Below are 15,947 nucleotides of genomic sequence, written 5' to 3' on the forward strand. Positions count from 1 at the left end.
CACGTCTCTGGGCTATCTTCTCAGGATTATGATTAGATTAGTTAGTGACAGCAGGGAGACCCAAGGGACGGAGGCATTCAGGCAATTCTAAGATAGATGTTGCAATTACCTTCCTATAGTCGATTTTCCTGTGGTGGTTGCCTGTATCAGACAACGTGATTGTTGTGATGATAAAGAATTAAAGAGGGAGCCAGGGGTGTTGGGGTGTTGGTGGTAGCACACGCCTGTAATCCCAGCACTAGGGAAGCAGAGCCAGGTGGATCTCTGTGGGTTCGAGGCCAGCTTGGTCTACAGAGCACGTTCCAGGATAGGCTACAAAAGCTACACAGAGAAACCCTGTCTTGAAAAACAAAACAAAACAAACAAACAAATAAAATAAAATAAAATAAAAATAAAGAGGATGTAGAATGGAGAGATCCAGATTTATATACAGATTTTGCCACCTACAAACAATGTACCAACTTTTCTGGAATATGTCTTTTCATTTGTGAAAAAAGGGAATAATCATGGCATGCACTTTCTAGGCTTGTTAAAATTGTACAAAAATACGTACAAAAGTCTTACCCCATGGCCTGGTGTATAAGTGCTCATCCAGGGGGTAGGGGAGTTCACGAGGCCTTAGCCCCAGACTAAGAACTACAGGCAGCTAAGGAACACTGAAGGTGGGAGAAGTCCTCCGGAGGGAAGAGCACACCAGCCCTGAAATCGTATCCATACATTATTCGGTCTGAGCAGGCTGTATTTATGTATTTGGGAGCACACACACACACACCTATGTAACAAAGAGAAAGAGGCCATGAATTTGAGAGCAAGGTGAAGGGTACATGGGAGGGGTTAGAGGGAGGAAAGGGAAGGGGGAAATGATGTAATTATATTATAATCTCAAAAAACCACCACCACCACCAAACGTGAGATGGAAGGCCCTAGTGGTAAATCAAAGGGACAATGTAAGAGCTCGGTGCAAAACTACAAGCCAAGACGCAGAGAAACCTTAAGTCTCGCCTTCAAGCAATCAAGTCTTCTGGCTCAGAGTCGGCGTTCTACACGCCCTCAATCCGCTGCCTCTGGCTTTCAGGCTTGCAAAGACCCAGGTCCGCCTAGGCGGGAGTGGGGAAGGCCGCCGGGAGCCAACCTGGCTTCTAGTAGGGAAGCCCTCTCCGAGGGGCAATGGGCTCTTGGCGAACCGCGGCCTCGGACCTCAGTGTCTTTCACTTACCCAGGAATGGTAACGGTTCTTAACGGCAGCCGATAACGGCTCACCTGTGCCCCGATGCCTATCAAGGGTACGCTGAAGTGAAACCTTGGACTTTGCAACCTATCACTTGCAAAACGCTAATTCAACATGGAACTGCAAGTCCCAGCATGCCCCGCGACCACCCTGCAAGGCGTGGGGACCTCTTCGCCTCAGAGCGCGGCTGAACCTCGGGGTTTCCGGAATTGCTGCCCACTCCTCCCAAGGCATCCCTTCATGATTTCTGGGTTTTGTAGTCCCCTTCGGTCCAGTTTCTGGAGAACGAGCAGCCCTTAGTGTCAGATTTCCTCACAAAAACTACAAAACCCAGAATACAGTGCACATTCCTCCTGTCCAATAGAAGCCCTCCATGTAGCGGGGCGCGGAGCCCGGCTCTCGCAACCCAAGATGGCGGACGAGAGTGAGACAGCAGTGAAGCTGCCGGCACCTTCGCTGCCGCAGATGATGGAAGGGAACGGAAACGGCCATGAGCACTGCAGCGATTGCGAGAACGAGGAGGACAACAGCTACAACCGCGGGTAACGAGATCCTCGTAGCCCAATTCCTGTCCGGTCTCCCACAAGCTGGGTCTCTGGGGTGCGGGGAAGTCACCGGGAGCTTAGCCTAACCCCACCCCCATGTTCTTATTGGCTAAGCCACTGAGATCCTGCCTAGCGATTGGTGTTTGTCTTTGTCATTTACCAGGGTGGGTGCTCCGATATTAAGGGTCGGAGACATGCAATACTTTTATTATGTAAAAGTTCTGTATAGTGTACCATTCGTGTGCTTCGGGCACCATGGGGAAAAAGAACATTTTGAACGGTGGGTCTCAAGAGTACAACGCAGAGCAGTCTAGACACTGCAGTTCAGAGGAACGTTACTTATAAAGGGGTATGAACAACGTGACTAGCAATAAACTGATAATAAAGCATTTCGTTGTAGTTCACGGTCAATGAGGAAATTCACCAGGCTATACAAGCCACGTATATAATTATGTCGTAAAATACTACTTCCAGAGAATTCCAGAATATAAACTCACCTTATAAATCCTGTGTTATTAGCGATGTGGTAATGTTTTGACTTATTCAGTGTCTATTGCCTCAAATAATCCGTAGGTATTATTAGAGTAACTCTTCTTGTACCTTTGTTAACTTAGTGAAGTAGCTCAAAGCTTCAACAAACGGATGTTGCTTCTTGGAGAATATGTGGTACTTGTGGGATACTACTGCACATCTTGTACTTTAGGGTCTTTCCGGGGTGTTTTGGTTTTTGAGACAGGTTCTCGATGTGTAGTTCTGGCTGATCTGCGACTTGCCATGTAGAGCAGGTTGTCCCCAAACTGCATGATGTTCTTGCCTCTGCCTCTCAGGTATAGGGACTACTGTTACAGGCCACCATGTAGCTCTTACTATAAGTAATCGCTGTCTTTTGTTACTGGAGAAGAAGAAATGGGCCAGATATTTGAGTGTTGTTTTTTCCAAATAAGTACAGCTGTAAGCCAGTCACAGTGAATATTTTTGTTCACATTATTTGTCTGCTGCTAACCCCCCCACCGTCCATCCATCTGTCCAGCTATCTATCTCTGTCTGTCTACATACATACATACATACATATGTATGTGTGTGTATAGATATAGATGTAGATATAGATATAGATATAGATATAGATTTCTGATTTTTTAAAGCCAGACTTTGTTATAGCCAGCTTGTCATGAGCTGTAACCGGCAGCTCTTAACTTCCCCCTTTCCCCCAGTGAAAACTAAGATAAAGGTGAAAGGTCATAACCTTTGGATACACTCATTTAGCCTTCTATCTTAGAGATGGTTGAGCAAAGGATTAAATGATTAGCAGTTTGCCTGGGGGTGAGTTTTGGATTTAAAAAAGATCTAGCTTCTTGTTCTTTACCAGCATGAAAAAAAAAAATCACAAGAATGTGGCAGAAAAGGAAGCTTGCCAAATTTGATTTATGCCTGTGCTCTGTTGCTGTAACTCACGACAGATCTCATGGAACAGCCTTGTTTAAGCCAGCCATTCCCAAGAATGGAATCGCTGAGAAAGAGGAAGTAGGAGCTGGAAGAAGGGACAGGACAGGCCTCTCGAGAAAAAGTCCCTGTCAAATGAGAGGGCTGAATATGAAAGTCATTTCAGAAGTGAAAGTGTGATGTTTCCTCTGTTCATTCTGTAATTGCACTCTTTTTCTTTCTTAAACTGTTGCCCTGATCACTGCCAATCTTCTTTTTTTTAAATAGGTTTTGTACTCTGAAAAATTGTAATCAGCTTGTAACACTTTGCCCTGAGCTGGGGTGTAGCCTAGCCATAGAGCTCGTGCTTACCATGCGGCAGGCCCTGGTGTTCAACCGCAAGCATGAAAACCAAGAAAATCCTGTTTGCCAGGAAGTTCTTTGTTTTAGTTATGGTACCACAGAGTACTAGCACCCCTTTCCCCAAATCTTTGGGAGTAACCTCCCTCCTCCCCTCCCCCCGGGAAGGTGTTCTGTTACCAGGTATGTTTGAGTGAACAAATTATATTAGTTTACCAAATCTGGGGGTCTGTGAAAATGAATTAGTTTGGAGATGGCAGGTAAAAAGCAAAGGGCCTACTCAGGAAAGAGTCTACTTATGACATTTAGAATCTGAATTTTCCATTAACGTTCAGAGCAAAGTGTTTTGGAAAGAGGCAGCATCACCCTGGGAAAAGTATGGACTTTGGAGTCATTCAGACCTGCTTTGAGCAGGATGTGGTGGTGCAACCTATTAATCCCAGCGCTCAGGAGGCAAAGACAGGTGGCTCTCTGTGAGGTCAAGGCCAGCCTTATCTATATAGCCAACCAGTGTGGGTTTCATAGTGAGACTGTCTACAAAAACAAGCTAAAACCTGATTTGAAAGCCTGGTTGTGATCCCAAGATCAACAGCTGTGGTCTTGGGAAAGTTTTCTTATCTACAGTGGTTTATGAATTTAGAGAGAAACATTAAAGGTAGCTCTTTTCTGTCTTCAGGTTTTCCCCAGCTTGCCTTCCATCATTTTTACAAACTGTATTTTTGTAGTTTTACTATAGCAATAAATAATGTGTTTGATAACTTCTTGAGTGTGTCCAGGTCTTTGTCTCATGGGCTATTAAGGTGCATGAGAACAAGGATTAATTATGTCCTTGGAGATGAGATGCCTGGTGCTTAGTAGGTGTTACTGAGTGTTGGGTGAATGAAGGCAAATATTGAAGTGCCTGGCCTATCTCAATGTAAGGTCTCATGTAGCCCAGGCTGCCCTCAAACTCATTTTGTATTGAGAACGGTCTTGGATTTCTAGTTCTCCTGCCTGGACTTCCTTAGTTCTGAGATACAGACACATCTCCAGTCTCCGATTTTTCTTCTGTATGTATTTTTGACAGTAAATCTTGTCTTACTACAGAGAGAGAGAGAGAGAGAGAGAGAGAGAGAGAGAGAGAGAGAGAGTGTGTGTGTGTGTGTGTGTGTGTGTGTGTGTGTATGTGTTTGGAGGTCAGAGGACAGTTTTGGGGAGTCATTCTCTCCTTCTGTCTTGTTAAGGCAGGGCTTTCGTTGTTTCGGCCTTGCCATACACTCTGGTTAACTGGTTCCCAAGCTTCCAGATGATTCTCCTGTTCCCGCCTTGCGTCCTGTCCTAGGAGTACTAAGATCACAGCTGTGTGCTGCCACATCCAGTTTTTTTGCGTGGGTTCTGAGGATGGAACTCAGGTCATCAGCTTTCACAGCAAGCACTTTTCTCACGGACCGACAACATCTTGTGAAATACCTGCAGAAACCAGCCACCCTCCAGTTTATTATGGAAGTTCCTTTTTTTTCTTAATTTTTTGAGACAGGGTTTCTCTGTGTAGCTTTGCGCCTTTCCTGGAACTCACTTGGTAGCCCAGGCTGGCCTTGAACTCACAGAGATCCGCCTGGCTCTGCCTCCTGAGTGCTGGGATTAAAGGCGTGCGCCACCACCGCCCGGCCTTTTTTTCTTTTTGAAGTATTTCTTGCCCCCCATTACCTGTTTTAAGTTATTTATTTTAGTTAAAAACTTTAATTGTGTGTATATGCATGTGAGTGCAGGTATCTGAGGAGAGCTTAAAAAGGCTTCACAGTCCCCTGGACCTGGAGTTATGTGTGGTTATGAGCCTCTCAACAATGAACTGTAGCCTAGAAGTGTAAGCTACATGACATGTCTTGTGTGTACACACTACATACGTGAATACTACATATATATATATATATATATATGTATATATACACACACACATATATATATATGTATATGTATATTAGTGTAAGCTACATAAATCTTTGCTCGCCTAAATGCTTTTTATTCAGTGTCTTATCCCAGCAGCTGAACTGGGAACTGAACTCCTGCAGTATTGGTAAATGTGCTCTTAACCTCCGAGGCATCTTTCCACCCACCCCTTTTTATTTGTTTTGCATATTGGTGTGTGTATGTGTGTGGGTACACTAGAGATATTGTCTCCTATGAAGAAATTTAAGAAGAAAGGTAGCCAGGTGGTGGTGGTGCATGCCTTTAATCCCAGCACTCCGGAGGCAGAGCCAGGCAGATCTGTGTGAAGCCAGCCTGGTCTACAGAGCGAGATCCAGGATAGGCACGAAAGCTACACAGAGAAACCCTGTCTTGAAAAAACAAAATCAAACAAACAAAAAAACAAAAAACCACGCACACAAAAAAACACTCGAACAAAAAGCATTTAGGCAAGGAAAGATTTATGTAGCTTGCACTACATATTATGTAGTATGGACGTATGTAGTGTATACACACAGTACATGTTATGTGGCTTACACTTCCAGGCTGCAGTCCATTGTTGGAAGGCAGGACAGGAACTCCAGTAGGAACTCAAAGACAGAAACCGTGGGGGAACACTTCTTCATGCTCACTTCTACACTTGTGCTTAGCTGGTTTTCTCCTCCTCCTCTGCTGTCTTCACATGTATTTACGTCTGTATGTCTGTTGTGTGTGTGCTGGTGTCTGTGGAAGCCAGAAGAGGACACCCGTTGCCATGGAGTTACAGATGGTTGTGAGTCACCCAGTATGGGTGCTAAGAACCAAACTCGGGGCCTCTGGAAAAACAGCTAGTGCTTTTTTAAAATGCAGGATCTTACTGTGTAGCTCTGGAAGGCCTGGGACTTGTACCAGACTATCCTTGAACTCACAGAGATCCACCTGCCTCTGCCACCCAAGGGCGGGGATGACGGGTGTGCGGCACCATGCCCAGCACTACTAGTAATTGCTAGGCCATGTCTTAGGGCTCAGTTTCCTTCCTTCTACAGCTCAGGACCTCTTGCCTAGGGATGGTGCTGCCCACAGTGGGCTGGGCTCCTGTGTCCGCAGGACACGTCCCAGGCCAGTCTGATCTAGGCAGTTCCTCAGTCCAGTCTCCTGAGATGATCCAGGCTGTGTCAGGTAACTAGGACAGAAGGGAGATTCCGCCCAGCTCCCTTCCTTGCTGTGTCTTCCTCTTGTCACAAGCGGCGCCATCCATGCTGTTTGTCGGCTTGGGACTGCATCGAGCACTTGGGAAGAAGAAATCTTTTTAGTTCTGAAGCCCTCTCTTCATTCCACTCTTCAGCTTTTGGTTTTTCAAAACTAGATCAAAGCAAAATGAAGAGAACTCTCATCACTGATATCAAATAAGTATTCTAATTATATTTCCTAATTAAATGGTAGTTAAAAAGAAACCAATCAAGAGCTGCTTCAAAGAGAAGAAACTGGAGAGCCGAAGAAATTAAAAGTAAATGAAGCCTATTTCAGGGAGACTGCTGCCCATGGCACACTGCTTTTGCTGATCTCCCACATTGTTGGACTAATATGCCCACTCCAAACTTTGTCAGCTTTGCCAAGCTGCCAGTTAACCCTTTCTGTCTGGAGCTCAGGGAACGGGCTGCGGGAGGAGGATGCTGTAGCTTTTTCTCTTCTTTCTTAAAAAATCTCAAATCTCCACTTAAAAACAAATTTACTGCATTTCTTTATTTGTGTGCATTTTGTGTGTGCATAACGAGCTTGTGGAGGCCAGAGGACTGCTTGTGGGTCAGTTGTCTGTGGGGGTCTTGGGGATCAAACTCAGGTAGGTAGTCAGACCTGGCTGTAAGCACCTTTATCCACTAAGCCATCTATTTACCTACACCTCCATTTTTTATTTTCATTCATTCATTCATTCATTCAGTGGTTCGGGTTTTTTGAGACAGGGATTCTCTGTGTAGCCCTGGCTGTCCCAAAACTCAGATCTTCCTGCCTTTGCCTTCCGGTGCTGGGACTAGAGACCTGCGCCACCACACCTGGCCACCTGCATTCTTTTTGCTTGTTTGTTGTTTGTGTTTCGGTTTGTAGCAAGGCTAGCTTTAGACTTCTGGTGAGAGGATCACTGCCTTAGCCTCCCAAGGGCTGGAATTACAGCCGTGAGCCTCAACTTCTAATTCAGCAAGCGCTACTGTTTTTTTTTTTTTTTTTTTTGGCGGGGTGGTTTGAGACAGGGTTTCTCTGTGTAGTTTTGGTGCCTGTCCTGGATGTCGCTCTTTAGACCAGGCTGGCCTCGAACTCACAGAGATCCTCCTGGCTCTGCCTCCCAAGTGCTGGGATTAAAGGTGTGCGCCACTGCCACCCGGCCAAGCTCTACTTTTTAAGCCTCATTCTGATTCCTCAGAGAAGGTGTTCTTGTGATTGTTCCCTTTAAAGCACATGAAATACTATGTTCTCTATATTAAGCACCAAAAATTAACAACTGAAATGCCCTGCCAGGACGGTGCTTGCTTTACACAGTCTGTCTGGTGTGCTGACTGGAGCAGCTGGAGTTGAGCGCCTGCTGTTACTGCTAGTGTGTGCTAAACCCTACGTGCATCTCTGATTTCACTTAGGAAGGCCAGTTCAGCTTTTGTTGTGAGCCTCCACCTCGCCCTCCGACACTCAGAGGGTCCCTTTGAAAGTGGCTGCATGTGTTTCCCCTCTGGGATTGACTTCTGTATTCTGACCCAGCACCTTACACATGAGAGGCACAACCACTGAGCAGCACTCCCAGCTCCTGCATCCTGTAGCAGCGAGAGTCCTCTCTTTGGATCTCTTCGGCAACTTGTGCATTTTCTCAGACAGGGAGTTGAGTGGCAGTGGAGCTGGCTGGCTCTTTAAACTCTCGCTGATAGACCAGGGTCGTCCTCAGTGGACACAGATAGAACATGGAATAGCGTTTGGTTTGATCTTTGACTTGCCAGGTCACAATGCACCACACAGACTCAAACTGTTGAATTTCAGTGTTTATCTCATTTTAGCCTTGTTTTCTACTGGCCCAGCTTTTAGTCACTTCTATCAGAGTCTTTGTGAGCTCTCAAAAATAGCTCTCTTCCATGACAGGAATTGGCTCACTCATCCCTCCAGACATCCTGAGAAGGCAAAGGTGACCGACCGAAGAGCAGGCTTCTGTAATTGCTGCCTCCAGTCTCCTTCCATAGCCTCCGGGTGCCTCTGTGGCAGTAGGAATTTAGGAGTCACAAGCAGGTCTTGTTTTTAATTTATTACATTTTATTTATTTGCACATGTGCCACAGTATACATGTGATGTCAGACATCCTGAAGGAAGTCAGTTCTCTCCATTCCACCATGTGAATCCCGGGTTCAAACTCGGGTCATCGGGCTTGGCAGCCATCTGTTCCCCGACCTCCCAGTCTAACTCATTGGTGGGATGTGTGGAGTTTGGGGTGTAGTCCCCTGTGGTCCAGCAGCCACAGCAGTACAGAGAATATGCAGCTGACACTGACTCCTGCCCCCCGGTGTCCTCCTGAGTGCCCTTGTAAATGTCCCTCTGTCTGTCTGTCTCTGGGCTGTGTGAGTACTAGGATGACCGTTGGTGAATGTGCCACATCCCCAAGGGTAACTTCACTTGCAAAAGGCTCTCCTGATGTCGAAATTAGAACTAGAGTTCAGGATTTATTTCAGTACCTTTCTGGGGAAAACTTACTTTATAGTCCCAAGAATTAGCTTCTAGCTTTCAGAGGCAGAGAGAATGGGGGGCTGGGTCATGGCTCAGCTGCCAAGAGCCCATCCTGCTCTACCAGAGGACCAGAGTTGGGTTCTAGCATGCATGGCAGGAGGCTTATAACTGCTTGTTACTTTAGCTCCAGGGAACCTGACACCTCTGATCTCTGAGAGCACTGGCGCACACATGTACAAACATACACACATACATAAAAGTTAAAAAATTAAAACTGGGTATGGACCTATAGGCCTTTAGTCCCAGCACTCGGCAGGCAGAGGCAGGCGGATCTCTGTGAGTTCAAGGCCAACTTGGCCTACAAAGCGAGTTCCAGGAAAGGCGCAAAGCTATACAGAGAAACCCTGTCTTGAAAAACCAAACCAAACCAAAGCAAAACAAAACAAAAACTGGGTATGGTCCTCTAGGCCTTTAATACCAGCATGTGAGAGGCAGAAGCAGGCGGATCTCTGTGAGTTTGAGGCCAGCCTGGTCTACATAGTGGGTTCCAGGGCATCCAGGGCTACATAGAAAGATCCTGTGTCAAAATAAATAAATAAATAAATAAATAAAATTTAAGAAAGGAAGGAAGGGAGGGAGGGAGGGAGGGAGGGAGGGAGGGAGGGAGGGAGGGAGGGAGGGAGGGAGGGAGGAAGGAAGGAAAATAAAGTCATATGCCCTGGTACACAGGAAGCTGGCATAGGAGAATCTTGAGTTCAAGGTTAGCCATGGTGGGTCCCCATTGCAAACAAAACAAAAGAAGGAAATAAGTGACCAGAAGTTATGACTTTTCTTCTGAACTTTGCTCTCCGAAGCCTGCAGTCTGTGGCAGCCAGTACGTACCATTTGAATAGTGCCAGTGGCTCTCTGCCTTGACCTTAGGAATAGGACGTGACCTAAGGAGGGCCACTGCCAGGAGCCAGGAAGTGGGTCGTTGAAAATCCCAAGCAAGGCATAGAAGGTCACAGCCTCACTGCTTTCTCAGAACGTTGGCACAGCTGTCCTGTGGAAAGAGCACTAGAGATGTTTCGATGACCTCTTTTGGGCTGTAGCTTTTCTGAGTTTTATTTTAGTCCATTGTGCCTAGAAAGCATCAGGCAAGCATAAAACGATCCTAGCTGTGTGTGCAGTGTGACAGCAGGGGCTGTGAGAAACAGCTGTGTGGTGTGGCCCCTTTGCTCAGGACATTTTTAAAATCGTTGAGAGGCAAAGAAAGAAACCCATCATTTTATGTAAATAATTATACGTACAGTTTTTAGGGGATTATAATTTGAAAGCAGATGTCAGTGAGGAGTAAACGATGGCTTTCAGAGTCAAACTCGGCTCATCCTCAGCATCACCTCAGACTGACCTGAGATTCTCCATCTTCCTGCCATGGCCTCCATGGACTGCAGGCATGTGCCTCCGTCTCTGCCTCTCCTTGTTACTTCTAACCTCTGCTCTTCACACTGAAGCTTCCTTCTTGGGCCTAGTGTGAGAAGACAGTTAATAACTTGGCTTTGGAGGCTTCTCAGATACATCCTTATGGGGGGGTGAGACTGTAACCAGTGCACGGTTCTCAACCTTCCTGATGCTGCCACCTTTAATACAGTTCACCTTGTGGCGACCCCCAAACCTTAAACTTTTCATTGCTACTTCATAACTGTAACTTCGCTACTGTTCTGCATCATAATGTAAATACCTGTGTTTTCTGATGGTCTTAGGTGACCCCAAGAGGTTGCAACCCACAGGTTGGGAACGATGGCTTTAAACGTGTCAGAGAGAAAAGGCCCTACCTCTTTAGAGACTGGTGGCTTGTCCCTGGGTACTGGTTGGTTAGTTGATGACCAGGTTTCCTCATTGTGGTCTCCTGTAAGCAACAGGTTAAGGCAGATTGCTGGGAGACTCCTCCCAAGGCTGGAGGTTCCATCTACTCTTTCTCTCCCATGATAAAAGATTTTAGTTCCCAGGCACACACATTTGGGTGTTTGTCATCCCGTAAGGGAGAGGAGGCCTGTGTTCCGGACCCTTCGTGCTGTCGGCAAGTTCTGTGCTCCTGCTCATCTGTCAGCTTGCCCTTCCCACCCACCCACACACACCCGGCACTGTTCTATTTTAGAAGCACGGAGGCTCATTTTCCATCTCCTCCTGCTGCCCTGATTTTGTACAAGAGCATCCATAAGAATTCTTCTGTGCTTGAATTTAACATTTAGGGCCTTCATTAAAAAATGACATTCCCGTGGGGTGTGGTGGTGCACACCTTTGATCCCAGCACTCGGAGGCAGAGGCAGGCAGATTTCTGAGTTCAAGACCAGCCTGGTCTACAGAGTGAGTTCCAGGGCTAGGACGACACAGAGAAACCCTGTCTCAAAAAAACAAAAATGACACATTTCTAGTAGAGCGTCATGGTTCACACTTATAATCCTAGTAGTCTAGTGGCTGAAGCAGGAGGATCACCATGAGTTCAAAACTAGCCAGGGCTGCAGTATAAGACCCGATCTCACACATGCCACTGTGTGTGTGTGTGTGTGTGTGTGTGTGTGTGTAGGTGGGTAGATCACAGGACAGTTGTGGAACTGGTTCTCTTCCTACCTTTACATGAATCTCAGGTGTTGAATTCAGGTTGCCTGGCTGATACTCCAGTGCCTTTTCCTTACGAAGCCATCTTGACAGCTTTGAAGATGAGATTTCCTAATTGCTTTTCTTCCCTGCCTTGGATCTGCCATTCTTTCAATTCATCCTATATTTTTGCTAGGTTAGTTATTGATACTAGCCACATCACCAGAGTCTCTCTGTGTAGCCCTGTCTGTTCTGGAACTCACTCTGTAGACCAGGCTGGCCTCGAACTCAGAGATCCACCTGCCTCTGCCTCCTGAGTGCTGGGAGTGGGCTACCACCACCCAGCAACCAGCAGCCATTGTGTGTGAACACCCATCTCAGTTCCCATAGCAGACATTCCCTACTTTCCAAGGACAGATTTCTCCCAAGTCCCTGCTTGGTATTTTGGAATGGAAGGAGCAAGATAAGCTTTGGTTTGCTGTAGTAAGTGTGTACCTTCTGGTCAGTCTCTGTCTTGTATTTATAAAAGATTTCAGTTTCAGTTTAAAACTGAATCCTGGCATGCCCTGTAATACTCAACCCAGATCCTGGCCTCCAAACTCCTGGGTTCAAGCAGTCTTACTCATCCTCCTAAGCAGCGATCCTGCACAGCCTTGCTTAGCTTCCTCCAGCAGGTGTGCGTGTTCTCAAAGCCTTTGAGCTTGGTGTCTTATGAGTGATTAAGTTATTATAATTGTCTTGAAAGTTCATGGTACTGGACTCCTAGGTGTCTTCTCTGATTCAGTTGTCTCCCTCTTTTGGGCTTTTTGTCTATAAAACTATGGCAACTTCTTGTGTTCTCATAGTTGTGGCCCAATACCTCAGTAGGATTAGTTATAAAATTAATACATAAAGCCATCTGGGCACTGGTGTTGCGTGTTTTTAATCTAACACTTGGGAGGCAGAGGCTAGCAGATTTCTGTGAGTTCAAAGTCAGCCTGGTCTTCAACGTGAGTTCCAGGACATCTAAGGCTGCACAAAGAAACCCTGTCTCAAAAAAACCAAGAACAAGCCGGGCGGTGGTGGCGCACGCCTTTAATCCCAGCACCCGGGAGGCAGAGGCAGGCGGATCTCTGTGAGTTCGAGGCCAGCCTGGGCTACCAAGTGAGTTCCAGGAAAGGCGCAAAGCTACACAGAGAAACCCTGTCTCGAAAAACAAAAACAAAAAACAAAAACAAACAAACAAAAAAAAACAAGAACAAACAAACAAACAAACATAAAGGCAGGTGTGGTGTTGCATGCCGTTTGTCCTAGCACTTGGGAAGTAGAGGCAGAAGGATCTTTTTGAGTTGAAGGCCAGCCTGGGCTACAACTTTGTCTCAACACAAAACAGACCAGCTTACCACCAAGAACAGAACCAGAGTGCAGCCTGTGCTCTCCGCAGAAATGGGGTCAGGCGGTCACAGTGCGCACAGCTCTCTCCTGAAGAGGCGTGGGAAGGGAGACTTACTGACCAACTTTCTTTCTTTGACAGTTTCACTGTGTAGTCCTGGCTGCCTTGGAACTCCTTCTGTAGACCAAGATGGCCCCAAACTTGGAATGACCTTCCTGCCTCTCCCTCCCAGGTACTCGGGCCGTAGGCTCGTGCCATGGCTCCTGTGACCATGCTCAGCCAAGGAAGACATTCTGTAGCGATTTTGCACACTTTGTAAAGACTTACAAGCTGGGTGGTGGTGGCGCACGCCTTTAATCCCAGCACTTGGGAGGCAGAGCCAGGCGGATCTCTGTGAGTTTGAGGCCAGCCTGGTCTACAGAGTGAGTTCCAGGACAGGCGCAAAGCTACACCGAGAAACCCTGTCTCAAAAAAAAAAAAAAAAAAAAAAAAGACTTACAAAGCCAAAAGGTGGCCATTTATTGCCATGTAAAATTGTGTTTAGTAAATATCCAATTGGTTAACTAACATGCAGCTGTTTCTTTTTATAGTTGTTTGTGGGTTTGAGACCTAGTCTTGCTGTGTAGCCTTGGCTGGCCTGGGACTCCCCATCTAGACCAGGGTGGCCTTGACTTTGTGGCAATGATCTTGCCTCTGTTTCCCAAAAAACGACCCACCACACCTGGATGCAGCATTTCTTCACCTTCACCCTTTGGTTCTTTTTCCACAGAAGTATAAAAGTGATTTGTATGAGCTGGGGTGGTGGTGGTGCGCATACCTTTAATCCTAGCACTCAGGCGGCAGAGGTGGGCAGATCTCCAAGTTCAAGACCAGCTACACAGACAAACATAAGATTTGTGTGGGAATTCATACACAGGGCCCTGATCATTCACTCTGTAAATGACATGAATAAAGCACATTAACTGGATTTTATTTAACTTTTCAACACTACACATAATCCTGAGACTGAAAAGAGGGTATCTCTGAAATAAAAAGACTGCAAAGTTGTGACAGGCTCTGAATGGGATTACATAGGATAACAAGTGAACTATTAAGAGGAAGTTATCTAGGAGCTGGAGAGATGGCTCAGCCGTTAAGAACACCGGCTGCTCTTCCAGAGGACTCAGGTTCAATTCCCAGCACCTACACAGCAGCTCACAACTGTCTGTAACTTCAAGATCTGACACCCTCACATAGATAGCTACACATGCAGGCAAAACACCAATGCACAATAAAGAGAGACAGAGAGAGAGAGACAGAGCTGGGTGGTGGTGGCACAGGCCTTTAATCACAGCACTAGGGAGGCAGAGGCAGGTAGATCTCTGTGAGTTTGAGGCCAGCCTGGGCTACAGATTGAGTTCCAGGAAAGGTTCTAAAGCTACACAGAGAAACTCTGTCTCAAAAAACCTAAATAAATAAATAAAAGAGGAAGTTATCTGGGTTCGTGGGTAACTGTGGCTCCTATTTTCTGTGGCCTCGGAAGATTCACTGAGCATCTGGTTGTAAGGAGTTTGCCTTTCCATCCCTGAATGTCCTCGGTCCCCTCTGTGCTGTGCCTTCTGTGTCTCATTAACAGAATACTCCTTAGATGTCTTTGTGTCCAGACGTGATGACCATATGCTTGTCTGAGGGAGAGAGCTACCAGCCTTGACTCCTGGCTTCATAATCCTTCTACCGTCTCCTAAATCCCCTGACCATGGAATAAGAGGACGTAAATCTGGAGACTCCACATATAAAGAGATGACAGTGTATTTCTACCAGATCCACCCCCACCCTTTTTTCCTTCCAGGACTGGGGATAAAACCTGTTGTCTAGAGCATGCTAGGCAAGCACTCTGCCACTGAGCTACAGCCTTAGCCCAAGAAATGGAAGTGTGTGATTACAGGTTGCTTTCTCTTTCTATATGTATACTTGATACTACTGATAGCATTTATCAATGGCATTAATATTCAAATAACCACACGGTACTTTGAAACCCTGAAGGATCTGTTTCCTTTTTTAAATTAAAAAAAAAAATTTTTAAAGCAGTATCTTTCACTCCGGCTAGCCTACAGCTCTGTGTTCTCCTCCAGACTGGCCTGGGACTCGGAGCCACCATGTCTCTTTTCAGATGAGGTTTTACAGTGTAGCCCTTGCTGGCCTGGAACTTACTGTGTAGGTCAGGCTAGCCTTGAACACACAAAGATCTGCCTCCTGCATGTTGGGATTAAAGATGCGCACCACCATGTCTCTTTACGTCGTCCCCACTGAGCCTCCCAGGTGCTCTAGTAGCAGTTATGCGACACCGTGCCTGGTCTGATTGACATCTTAATGCAGGTAGAAGACGGTTTTGCGTGTCTTACTAAGGGAAGACAGCATGAGGGAGTCCCTTTACTGCTTCTACAGAGTTTTCGTCTGCCCGTGGCGAAAGTAGCTGCATGAGACTGCTGTGGTTGGATTTTCCCATCATTCCTAGTTCTGGGTTTGCCATCGGTGACCACTCAATCTTGCTGCCTAATGTCTAGTTCAGACACTTCTCTTTATTGACCCTTTTGGGCGTGGACTGCAGTAATGTCAGGCGCTTCTTTTCTTCATCCTGCTCTCCTTTCCATACTGTCTTGTGTGCTGGGTCCAGTTGGGGAAACCCAGTGAACATACCACTTGGAGAAGTCGGGGCAAAGGATTCCCAAAAGACTGCTACTGTCCTTTGGCTGTCCTTTTTAATTTAGGGCCGTAAGGAAGTGGTGTTGGTACTGACACAGTGTTGACACATGTCTTTAGCGCAGGCTGACAATCTAAAGAAATAAGTACA

The 15,947-nt window shown here is 46.3% G+C and overlaps 3 protein-coding genes across 3 annotated transcripts in view; 1 reads left to right on the forward strand and 2 right to left on the reverse strand.

Annotated features, from left to right (window-relative positions):
* Positions 1-1,342, reverse strand: part of Dcakd (dephospho-CoA kinase domain containing) — a 36,006-nt gene extending 34,664 nt beyond the window's left edge. Inside the window, exon 1 of the mRNA XM_076543471.1 lies at positions 1,217-1,342. The gene's annotated coding sequence lies outside the window, so the exon portion shown is untranslated. The remainder of the gene's footprint in view (positions 1-1,216) is intronic.
* An 85-nt stretch (positions 1,343-1,427) lies between these two features.
* Positions 1,428-15,947, forward strand: part of Nmt1 (N-myristoyltransferase 1) — a 39,401-nt gene continuing 24,881 nt past the window's right edge. Inside the window, exon 1 of the mRNA XM_006970572.4 lies at positions 1,428-1,770. Within this exon, the coding sequence (XP_006970634.1) occupies positions 1,640-1,770 (131 nt within the window). The 5' untranslated portion in view covers positions 1,428-1,639. The remainder of the gene's footprint in view (positions 1,771-15,947) is intronic.
* Positions 5,062-15,947, reverse strand: part of Plcd3 (phospholipase C delta 3) — a 61,798-nt gene continuing 50,912 nt past the window's right edge. The window contains exon 17 of the transcript XR_013041917.1: positions 5,062-5,268. The gene's annotated coding sequence lies outside the window, so the exon portion shown is untranslated. The remainder of the gene's footprint in view (positions 5,269-15,947) is intronic.

Source organism: Peromyscus maniculatus, chromosome 8 (genome assembly GCF_049852395.1).
Source record: "Peromyscus maniculatus bairdii isolate BWxNUB_F1_BW_parent chromosome 8, HU_Pman_BW_mat_3.1, whole genome shotgun sequence".
NCBI classification, from domain to species: Eukaryota; Metazoa; Chordata; class Mammalia; order Rodentia; family Cricetidae; genus Peromyscus; species Peromyscus maniculatus.